The sequence below is a fragment of the Solanum verrucosum genome, unplaced genomic scaffold (genome assembly GCF_900185275.1).
Source record: "Solanum verrucosum unplaced genomic scaffold, falcon-dt-bn FXZP01000060.1, whole genome shotgun sequence".
Taxonomy (NCBI): domain Eukaryota; kingdom Viridiplantae; phylum Streptophyta; class Magnoliopsida; order Solanales; family Solanaceae; genus Solanum; species Solanum verrucosum.
This window is the reverse complement of record NW_026020129.1, coordinates 10,092,642-10,105,116: the sequence shown is the minus strand read 5'-3', so window position 1 is coordinate 10,105,116 and position 12,475 is coordinate 10,092,642. Positions and strand designations below refer to the sequence as shown.

The following is a 12,475-nucleotide window of genomic DNA, read 5'->3' as shown; positions in this document are numbered from 1 at the left end:
TCTTCTTCTTTCTGTGTGTATGTGAATGCATAGTTTCTCCTTTAAGAATGACTTTCTTGATCGGGGAATGCATTAGATATTTACCAGTGGTAATGCCATACACAAAAAGGAACATTTAAGGTGAAGTAGGATCGGAAATAACTAATCTTTCTATGATAAATAGATTCATTTTACTAATTAATTATCATGATTCACGGATAGTTTTTATGTATATATAAAGTTTATTTTTTGAAAAATAATTAATTAAGGAGAACACACCGAGATCAATTTTTCATAAAAAGGCACTCTAAACCGTACGTCAAATCAAGTCTCTTTTATTTTTTAAATAAATAAATAAAGGAGATAATGTTAATTACTTAATTCAATTTATTAATAAGTCAATATATAATTATTAGTGTTAATAAAAATATTCAGTCAAAAAGTAGAATTGACTCACTTGGACTAAGAAAACATTATACTGTATACACGCAAAACAAATAGATAATTGATCATCATCATATAATTTATAACTTTGTATATATGTGTGAGTCTGTCCAATTATTAAGTGCTGACTGAAAGCCACATCACTTTGTTAATTAGTTGTAAAATATATATATTGCCTAGTTAAATAATTATCGATAACAACATACTTCATATAAATCGTTTATTATTCTCAATGACATATTTTCCACTCCTCTAAATTCATATTATCAACACTTAGCTAGGTGCTTGATACGGAAAAAAGTTTTTCATAAAAAATATTTTCTTTAAAATATTTTTGAAAAAATAAGTGTGTTTTTTTGTTAATTTCTTGTGTTTCATATGTAGGTAAAAAATATTATTCTAAAAGAATCTTATATAATCTAGACAATTATTATAGGATCGGAGGTAGGGGATAGAAATGGGCGATCAGGGCTACAGAAGTAAGGGTGAAGATGATTGTGTTAGAAGGTCGGGAGGTTATAATCATGAAATGTGATTTGTGCCCCTAATTTTCAAAAACTTATTTTTTCAGAAAAAAATATTTTTAAAATTTTAAAATTAAAATGGAAAATATTAGAGAGAAAATTACTCTAGTGAGTCATAAAAAGTTGTGAAAGTAAGGGAATTAATTTCTAACTGCTTATTAATTATTATCATAAAAAATAACTACTACATTATATTAACTATAAGTTCCTAGGAATAATATTATTTAATTAGCCACTGAAAATAACAAATATTTTGTTTTTACAAAGAAATGCTGGTGAGACGAAAACTTTAATAGAAAGTGGTTCCTCCTATGTTTGTTTTAGGAAAAAGCCTAGGTAGTATAGTCCTACTCCTTTTATACACAATTTTTCTTAATATATGCTAATTAAAAAATACACACTTTTTCCATCCAACAATTTTTACTATAGCTATAAGAAATTGGAAGTATTAATTTATTACACCAATCATGCAACCAAAAACAATTTCCTCCACCGGATACATGCCAATTCCCATCAACAACAGATATCTCTGCTGAGTTTTAAACTTGAGACCTTAGAATTCTTAATCACTTCATTGATTACTAGATCACATTCTTGAATATGAAACTATACATCAATTAATTTGAATATTATGATAAACTACTGATATTAATCATTATTTCTTAAAATGCATGAAAAATCCAAAGTGACAAAGTAAATAAGAAATATAAAATTTTAAACTTTTCTTGAGAAAGTGTTTGATTTGCATAAGCAAATTAAATGACAGAATCACATAAAGAGAATGGAAAGGGAGCAGAGTTGAGTGGAGGTGTTTTGGAGACTAGTGAAGAAAATATGTGTGAGAAAGGGTGCTCCCTTCCAACTGGTTGGAGGTGGGTGGGGTGGGGGTGGGGTTGGGTCTGGGACATTTCTCTAGATTGGAAAAAAATAAAATAATAATAATACTATATATTATATGTATATTTCATAATAAGTATATACTCTTGTATAATACTTCCATTCTTTTGTAGGGCACCATGTCTTGGCCTTGTTAGACATGGTTTAAGGGTCAAGGTAATTTCCCTTTACTTTAATTTCTCTACTTTGTATTTCTTTTTTGGGGGGTGGGTGGTTAATTTGGGATAAGAAGTAAAGTTTGACTGATTCATCAAGTTCACTATTACGGATTGTTCCTATATAAAATTCTGATTAATCGTAAGATAATAAAAGCATTTCCTTTATATTTTGAGAGTTTACTTATCTGATTAATTTGGATTTGTGTTAAACCGTTTTTCAATAAAGGATAAATCACTTTCTATTGGAACGTTTTATTTCTAGGACTTGGAATTACCCGGTGTACATAGTAGTTCACATTCATCAAGGGCCCCGGATAGGACCACAACCCAAGAAAGTGTATTGTAGATAAGCGACTCTAATGCAAGCATTAACATTAGATTTCGCGGCTCAAACTCGTGAATTATGCATAATAGCAAAGCCAAAAATTTTACAAATGAAATTTAAAATATAAATAAGTAGACACAGGAAGAAGCAAATAGAATTTAAAATCTGTTATATGTTACATAAATAATAATACTGATCATATACATATAGTGAAATTTTTCAACAATGAGATACGAATCATGAACCCCGATTGCACCTTCCTACCTTTGAGCCTACCTAATTACAATAAAAATAACTTTATCGTTGATCCAAGGTTGTGCATCGAGTCTAGAGGAAGAGATAAGTGAGTGTTGGAATATTAGAGGTTAGTAGAAGATGTAAAAAACACAAGTACCCTACACACCCAACCTTGGCCAAAAACAAGCCACGCCTATGCACTTAATCCAAAACCCACCCATGCTCTTTAGCTCATCACTCACTACCCCTTGCCGACATTTGCACTTTTTTTTTCTTTTGGCCATATGATCCCACAATAATATTTGCTTTCTTTTTCCTCTCTTTATATCTTAGGATTCAAAAACATATATTCATTTTTCATTATCTCAACATATTAAAAAAAATTATAAGGTAGATCTCACTACCCATAATTGTTGGAGTAAAAGTGATGGATCATGTTTCTTTATCCACCAACATCCATCCATTAATATTTTCACTATATTGATGTTATCTTTAATAATAATAATTTGTGAATACCCCATGCTTATATAGTAGGTATCACATTCTATATGCACATGTTTTGCCTTCCATTTCATTAATGGAAATTTAGGAACACACGTGAAGGGATTGTGACTTGACAACGATAGACTGATTTAAGATTTAAATTATATATAGCGTGATCAGTAACATGATCAAAAGTAATTAACACAAAAAGAAGTCAAGATAATTCAACATATACGTTGTATATTTTTTTTTTAAGTGAAAAGAGTTCAGATGAACCTCTTGCGTCCCTAGCTCGAACCTGATAGTGATTAATTAATTAAAGGGGAGGCAAATAAGAGAACATGGGAATAAGTTTGAAGATTTGTTTAACAAAGTGGACAAAATAAATGGGCAAAGTGGCACCCTAATGAAGATGCAACAATGACAACACAATGGGCATTTGCACCAAATAACACCCCACTAGCTAACTAAGGTGTGAGCCCCTTTCTAATTCTTGCTCCTTCTATTCCCCATTTACAATTTGTTCTTTCTTTATCATGTTTTTGGCCTGTTTTGTTTTTGTGAGTTTTCAATAAGCTAAGAAGATGATTTATATATTGTTTTTTCTTCATGATGTTCTGGCCTTCTATTTTTTTAAAATTATTTTTGAGTTTTTAATAAGCTAAGATGATGTATGATTGTTTTTTTGTTCTAATTTTGTTTTTCTCCTTGTGCTTTTTGACAAGGATGATTAAATGCTAGAAACTATTAGTCCCCACTTTATGCCTTTAGATATTGCATAATTCCTTCATGACTTTTCCGTTTTGGTCCCATTGCTTTTTTATTATTACTAGAAGAAAAAACCTTTTTTCACACATTATTTCATTAGGTTTTCTTGGTCCTTACCTTTTTTTACTTTGGAATAAGAAGCGAAATTATAAAAGCAGACCGAGTTTAGAATAACAGAAGTATATTTTTTGATTTTTTTTTTGAATTTATATTTAAATTAGGTAAAATTATCACATTAGATACCTAAACTAATAAGGAGTAACTAGAATATATTCACAAGGATTGTGGTCATTTTTCAATCATCATCTCATCTAGAGATTGCAAAAACTTGTACTCAAAATACTTTGAAAATAAAGAAGTCAAATTTCAATCAAAAGGTTGAAAAAAAAGAGCTAAGCCCACTTTTACTCCTAGATGAGTCATTTTCTATCTACTATTTTTATTGGTACATGTACATTACCTAATTTTTGTCAAGTGAAAACTGACTTTTTTGGGGAGGAATATAATTGCATCTATCTATTTTTTACATGAACACACCATAATAATTGATTCTCAATTCAAACAAATTAGAATTAGCTATATAAATTTTCAGTAACAATATTACTCCATTTAAGTTCAACTTATTATATCATCATTATATCAAATAAAAATAAGAATAAATTAATAATAATAACAACAAATATTCCTATATTATATAGGCATATAAATCAATGATAACGTTAAAATACTCTTAAAAAATATTTAGGTTCAAAATCAACGTATTAGCAAGACAAAAAACTTATTCTAAACTAGTAGACATGGTGGTCTATATGAATCTTTTTCTTTTATGTCTAATATTTAACTAGTCTTTCAACAACAACAACAAAATAATTAATGTAATTTTAGATTTACTTCATTCCCTTTTTAACACATTCATTCTATAAACCGGGTGCGTTTATAGATCAATGTATAACATAAATCGAAATATCTCAAACAATATTATCTCATTTACGTAAAGATGGTTAAAATTAAACGTATGCATGAACAATTATATCCATGGTTGTTTTTGTACAAATAAATGATGTATATATACACTTGATGATCATAATATAAATTTTATTTTTATTATATTAAAAATAGATATATACAAAGATTAGTTCCTCGAAACTTCATTACAAAACAATATAGTACTTCTTTTTCTTCTGCTTTGTGGGCTGTGACTCATCTCTTAAAATTGTCATAAAAAGAAATACTCAACTTGTTTAAGGCATAATTACTTTCTATTTAAACATATGTTGCCATAATTAATTAATTCTTGAAGATGAAGGTTATTTTAGTAAAAATTGAAATATGATCTACCTATTAATTAAAGTGACAGTGTAGGTGAAAAAAAAAAAAACTATGCTACGTAATTAACGTATATCCATACTATCTTTTAATATTCAACCAAATAATGTACTATACATTTAAAGGTTTATATGTTATCTACTGTTGTATAAATTGAATTGTTTTAAACTACGTAATATTCCATTTCCCCCTTGAATTTTATAGGGAAGGGTCTGAAAAATACCTTAACTTTGGTCGAATTTGCTGTTACGATACTCAACTTTCATAAGGATCTATTACCTCCCTAGACTATTTAATACCGTATTTTTTACCCCTGAACTATTTAATAATGTATTTTAAAGGAATATATGCGCCCACGTGGACACATTACTATTTATAATTTTACATTATTTTTTATGTCCACGTGGGCAAATATATATGTTTAAAATACGGTATTAAATAGTCTAGGGAGGTAAATAGGTCCTCATGAAAATTTAGTATCGCAACAACAAATTCGACCAAAGTTAAAGTATTTTTCAGACACTTTTCCCAATTTTATATATAGTTCATATATAATATATCATAATTGCCTTTTGGTCCACCAATATTTTTACGTCATCATTCTTATCATTAGATTTGTGAATACTTTTATTTATATTTAATAGAAAACTACAAAGATGATTTAAATTTGTCACAAAGTAACCTTCATCCCCTTTTTGAGTGACATGATCAATATATTTTTTATTTTTTTATTCTTTTTATTTTTCATCCAGGGTCTAAATATGCCATGCTCCACCATTAACTTAAAGTGAAAATTCATATGAGATAGATATTCCAAAATGTTTAATTTTACAAATAAAAAAAAAAGAAACTTTTCTCCAAATTACGTAATAGTAGTACAACAAGGGGATAAGAACATCCTCTTGATGGGATAGAGCTAGAGTCCATCTAAAATTATCAGATATTTTCATCAAATCAATCGATAGATAATTACAAATAACTGAAGTTTAACTATTTGTATATGTATTTCAATCATATTTACCTTTCAATCGTGCATGACTTAAATTATTTTGAGATAAATAACATACAATAATTTTTTTAAAACACATAATACATAAACATGTCTCTTAACTTGGCTTGAACTGACAGTTATATCCTCAAACTTCAGATGTATACAAATACAAATAAACATTTAAACTATTATAAAGTTAAACAAATAAATATATATATACATCTGATACGTCCTACATGACAAATAGTGTGAGATGAATTAGTTAATGAGATTTGTCACGTAAGACATGCATGCCTACTCGTTCATAATTTAGACGTTTACTTGTGTACACTCAAAATTGATTAACATAAATATTACGTTTATGTATTAAATAACGATGTCCAAATAAAACACCGTTAAATCTTTTAGGTAAAAAGGCAGAAAAAAAAAAAAAACACAACGTGTTCATCAGTGAGCGGCCCAAATTGTACGACTACTGCACCCCTACTACAACTATCAAATGGGACATTAGCGTATAATACAAATACATCGTCACGTCCCTACCTACCCCCACCCCCACCCCCTTCCACCCCCTACCCCTCAAATTCACACAGGTTCATCGCAATTTCCTCCAAAACACATACCCTTTTCCGTCATTTCATAACTCCCCCTCTCCCCCTATATAACCCACCTCCCCGTTTTCCGTTTTCTCTCCCTTTCTCAAATCTCATCTTCTTCGTTCCTTACTATCTATTATAACAACAATTATAATTTAGAGTTATCTTTTTTTTGTTCTTACCAAGAGAAAAAGTTATGGGTTTTCCGGTGGGATATACGGATTTATTCCTACCCAAATTGATAGTCCACTTACTAACCGTTCTCGGTTTCATTAGAAAGTTCATTTGCACGATTTTCACTGTTTTTGGTTTAGGTGATTTCCTCGAACCCGAAATGTCGTTTCCGACCCGACCCGAATCACACTCGGAGCTCCATTCAGTGTCGGCGGCGTTGATCCGGGAGTTACTTCCGGTGGTGAAGTTCTCTGAACTGGTTGACCCGCCGGAGAGTTGCGCAGTTTGTTTGTACGAGTTTGACGGAGAAGATGAGATCCGACGGTTGACGAATTGCCGGCATATTTTTCACCGGAGTTGTTTGGACCGTTGGATGGATCATGATCAGAAAACTTGTCCACTTTGCCGGACGCCATTTATTCCGGACGATATGCAAGAGAGTTTTAATGAGAGATTATGGTTGGCTTCCGGCATTTCTGATATTTACGGCGAGTATTCTCCGGTCGCCGCCGGTTTGTAGCACTTTTTTTTTTTTTTTTTGGTGATTTGGATTTGATAGTTTTAAAATGTATATATACTACAAGATAAAAAAAAAGAGGGGGAAAATGATTATGGAGGAAAAAGTGAAAAAAGTTATTGTATAGTCTCTACAATTTTGAGAATATGGAATGAAGATAAATAGTTCTAATTTTCAATTCTAGTATATTTTTGGATTTGAGATTTGATTAAATTCATATTTATAGTTCACTGAACGCAACTTCGAAGTTATATTTTGAATGGTATCATTTCTAAAATTCAAAATTGAAACTTCTAATTTAGCTAAGCGAAGGAACTCACTTGTCATAGTTGCAATTGAAACACTCCTTCAATTAATTTTCTTCCAAATTGAGTCAATTTTGGCTACTATTATACTTTAGTGTTTCACAATTTGGTCAATAGTGTCAAATTTAAAATAAAAAAGACAAATCCATTCACAATTTCACATTATTTTACTAATTTTTGGATAAATACAATATAACATGACCGACTTTGATTTTAACTTGTTAGGAACTGAATTTATAATTATAAAAACTCATATAACAAGCGTATCTTAAATATTTCTTTATTTTTTTTCTAAGTTAGAGCTTATGATTAGAATGATGAAATTCGTTCTCAGAATCTTTGTTACAATTTGTCTATGAAATTAAGACCAATGACTTTGTTCATATTACATATTACAATTTTATTTATTTTATTTTTTGAAGTTGAAGAATAATAAAGAGATAGTAAATATAAGACATGATGGGCTTGTAGTGTGGAATACTGTTGGCTTATCAGTGTTTGTACCTTGCCGGTTAAACCGGATCTTGTCTTCCACTTCAATAGTGTACCATATGTTTTAAAAAAGTAAATTAATGATTAGTTATCTGATTTGATTTCCAAAGTAGGAGTAATCAATTTTTTGTTTATAAGAATATGTTAATTAAACCTCCCTATACGTTATTAATAGACAATTATCTTGTTGTTTGTCTGAACGAAGTAATTTCTAGTAAAACATATATTTATATATAAATATTAACAAAAATTGTAACGACCAATAAAAATGAACCCTTAACTTTTAAAGTAAATGAAGTACTACTCCATATAGTTAAAGGATGTTCATGTAAGTTAGAGCTATCAACTTCTTTTATGTCTTTTTAATTTGATGGAACTTTGGTTTGGTGTTTTGTGTCAGCATGGAAGAATAGAACCTAGGTCTTAGGTCTTAGAATATAATTAGGGTTTTCAGATGGAGTACCTAGCTAATATAATTCATGGCCCCTACCAACACAAACAAGACTTATCTATATATAATACCCCTCCGTCTCATTTTATGTGAGGTAGTTTGACTCGACACAGAGTTTAAGAACGAAAAGAAGACTTTTAAAACTTGTGGTCCAAAATGAATTATAGAAATTTGTGTGACTATAAATTATTTCATCAAGGGTATAATAAATATTTTATAGTTAAATTATTACTTAATATAAAAATGTGTAATTCTTTTTGGGACTGAATAAAAAGGAAAGTAAATCACATAAATTGGGACAGAGGGAGTATTATACTAGCTAAGTTCTAGATTGACGACTTTAATTTCTTCTAAGATATTTTGTATCTGAAATTTACTGATTCTATTAATTTGAACTCATAATGAATTATTCTGAAGTATTTCTTCGCTTAAATGCACATTCGTTTGATCTTAATTACTCATTGTGGATAAAAAAAAACCCTACTAGATTAAACATGCACGATCCTCCTAATAATATCTATAAATAATACATTTTTCACAATAATCACAAACCTCCATTTAAGATGAAGGAATTCCAATCATTCTATTGTCGCAAACTCTTAGTGGTAGGCAACACTCATCTCAATCAATAGGAATGAGTCTTAATCTAAGGTCACAATAACCAAAAAAACAAGTGTCAAATTAAAGTAGCCAATCAACCTGGCCTCTATGGGCTGGTCCTAAGCAAAACTTTGCCATTTGTAGTGTTGGCCATTAATCTTGATCTTTGTGCCCATTTCTTGTATGTTTGTTTGTTTGTTTGTTCCCTTCATATTCAATTAATAGACACCTTTGTTACTGTCTCTTTAATTATTGAGATTGTTTATTATGTGTATGTATGGCTGTTTGATAATATTCTCTTTTCTTCTTTTGCTCAGATGTGTGAAAGCTGTCATGTACCAAAATTAAGAAAATTATTTTTTTCTTAAAAATAAAACCAATTTACATAGTTCTCATACTTAGGTGATTAATTTGAACTAGTCCAATAAATTGAAATGTACAAGAAATAAGTTGATGAAAAGTGGTCGATCATAGTGTCATAGTGGTAATAGTTCTAGATCTTAGCTTAATAATGTAGTGTCATATATAAGTAATACTCCCTTTGTCCCTAATTACCCGTCTACTTTTCCTTTTATAGTTGTCCCTAATTACTTGTCCATTTTGACAAATCAAGAAAGGACAATTTTTTTTTTTACCTATTATACTCTCAATTAATTACTTTGAAAAAGTTAAACTTCTTGAAAATCTTAAGTTTTTAATTCATCCAATTCATAATTAATAGGGATAAAATGGTAAAGTCACTATGTCAATCATTATTTTCTTAATAGGTGTGTCATTTAAAAAATAAACAAATAATTAGAGACAGAGAGTATAATATATACTTATACGAAAATTAAAAGGGCTTCATGTCCCTAAAAACACATACCAAAACAAGTTGATACTTCTCTTGACTCCTTATATGAAGAATCAAATAAAGATTAATATTTTGTATTTATTCCTAACCAAACGTATGAGTTCGATTTCAAAATATAAAATAATCTTTAATAAGAAGTATTCTACTTTAAAAGTGAATCTATGATCAATGTAAACTACTGTTTATTATCTTTGAGCTATCTAGTTTATAAAATATATACACAGTTATATATGTAGTGTATATATTTTATATTAAATATACATATATTATACCTATCTATATACATCAAAGTATATAAATAGTATATACTTTTGATCATATATTAGTCAGGACTCAAAGTTGATATCGAATGCGGAGAGAAACAAATAAAAAAAAACTATATTATACTCCGTACGTTGTATATATTAGAGACGTGACCGACGCGTAATGAAACTTTCCTGGTTAATCCAACTATGAATTAATTTCATATTGCCACGTGTCCAATGCCAGACAAATTCCACGTACTCTAAATATTTTTTAAAAAGTAGTGTAATACTTATAATAATAAAATATATTTTATTTTCATTCTCTTTACTTAATTACTTACTATAATTTATAAAATATATTTTTTGTTCATTCTATATTCAATTTGTTGCTTCATAATTAAACCAATTTATTTTAAATTTTTCACTTGATGTTCGATATCTGCATTGAAGTTTCAATAAAATTTGATTCACGCACTATAGAGCTTAATTATATTAGTTTAAAAGGCTACACTTCCAATTAAATTTTCTTCATATCTCAAGCTTGAATTCAAAACTTTTCAACAAGCAGTCCCATCACTACAACAACGATTCAAGTTGGCAACAAAAGCCACCAAAATAAAGAGCCGCCCATGCTTTATTTTAGGTTGTTTTTAGGAAATATTATCCAAAAATGGAAACTATTTACAACTAACAGAATGTTGCTAAATTAATTTATATTGAAAGAGGTCATTTCTTCGTTGCTTCACGCAGCAAAATTAATTTAAATTATATTTCTCTTATTTTGTCTTTTATCATTATTTATTATTATAAATAAATCTTATTTGTTTATTTTACTTATGGTTATGAAATCCTAATTAGTCAAACATGGAAAGTCACAGGATGCCGTCTAATTTTATATATAGCCGTCTTTTACTTCCATTAAATAAGTAATAAATATATATAATTAAATTCGATAATGTTTTGGTTGTACTTTTTTTTAACGAAGTATATAAAAGATTGATTATATTAATATTTGTTGGAGTAATTGATTTGGAGTAAGAGCTACAAAAATAGAGTTTATAAAAAATGACTTTCGTTTATAATTGAAGATATCATTTTGATCTCCTTTTTACAAAACAATGTTTGTTTTAGAATATTTTTTTAGCTGTACCGTGTACGTAATAAATATCAGAAAATGACTTTATAATAGATAATTTTCATCTTTCATCTTAGTATGAACGAGCAAAATGAAGGTTATTTTATTAATAATAAAGATTTCTTTTGGAAAAATCGCTAAAAAATTGAACATATGTAGTAGGATTTGAACGAATTTTACTTTCATTTTTTTTTCTATTATAATTTTCAACAAACAAACTCTAAATCTTTATATCTTTTAAGGCTTGAAGAAATTCTCTTGCTTTAGCATATATATAATGGTACGACAAATTAAATTTAATATCGAAACACCAAAATGAAGAAAATATATGCACCAAATTAAAATGTTTTTTGTTTTTTCCTTGAAAAAGTAGATAAAAAGATGAAGAAAAAAGGAAATAAAGAAAATAGCCGCCCACGCTTCACTTTAGACAATAGTATACCTTTTAAAAAAATATAATCCAAAAGAGAAAAATTATTACAACTAACACACAATGATTCATGTTGCTAAAGTACTATATCCACAATTAGGCCACGTAACTTCTTAATAGCTTTATATGGTTACTTTATCGATTTACGAACCATCAAAAGTTAATTCTATGCTAGATAGTTATTAAAAGTTACTTCATTTCTTAATTCGTTTTAAGTCAAGTGATCATATCATGAGTCATTCTCTTATTTACTAAACTGAACTATAAAAACAACATTGATTTCTCAGATGATCACTCGATCAATAGTTATTATGTAGTCTCGATTCAATAGCATTGGATATTTTTTTCTTTCTTCATTCGTTTATATATAAGGTTTATATATAGATGCAAAGTCAAAGATATATAGTCATATAGGTCAACAGTCTAGTACTATAATATTGTAGTATTATTTTGTCTTTTACTCTTTTTTCTTTTTAAATTTCAGGTGAGTGGAATTTACTTTCTTTTAATCCTCACCAATTTTGTTTATTGTTCAAATGTATAAT

At 28.7% G+C, this 12,475-nt stretch overlaps 1 protein-coding gene across 1 annotated transcript; it reads left to right on the top strand.

The window, feature by feature from the left end:
- The first annotated feature begins 6,839 nt into the window (after positions 1 to 6,839).
- Positions 6,840 to 7,443, top strand: LOC125826222 (brassinosteroid-responsive RING protein 1-like). The gene has a single exon (XM_049505544.1). The coding sequence runs from the start codon at positions 6,925 to 6,927 to the stop codon at positions 7,420 to 7,422; it is 498 nt and encodes a 165-aa protein (XP_049361501.1). The 5' UTR covers positions 6,840 to 6,924; the 3' UTR covers positions 7,423 to 7,443.
- The last annotated feature ends 5,032 nt before the right edge of the window (positions 7,444 to 12,475 follow it).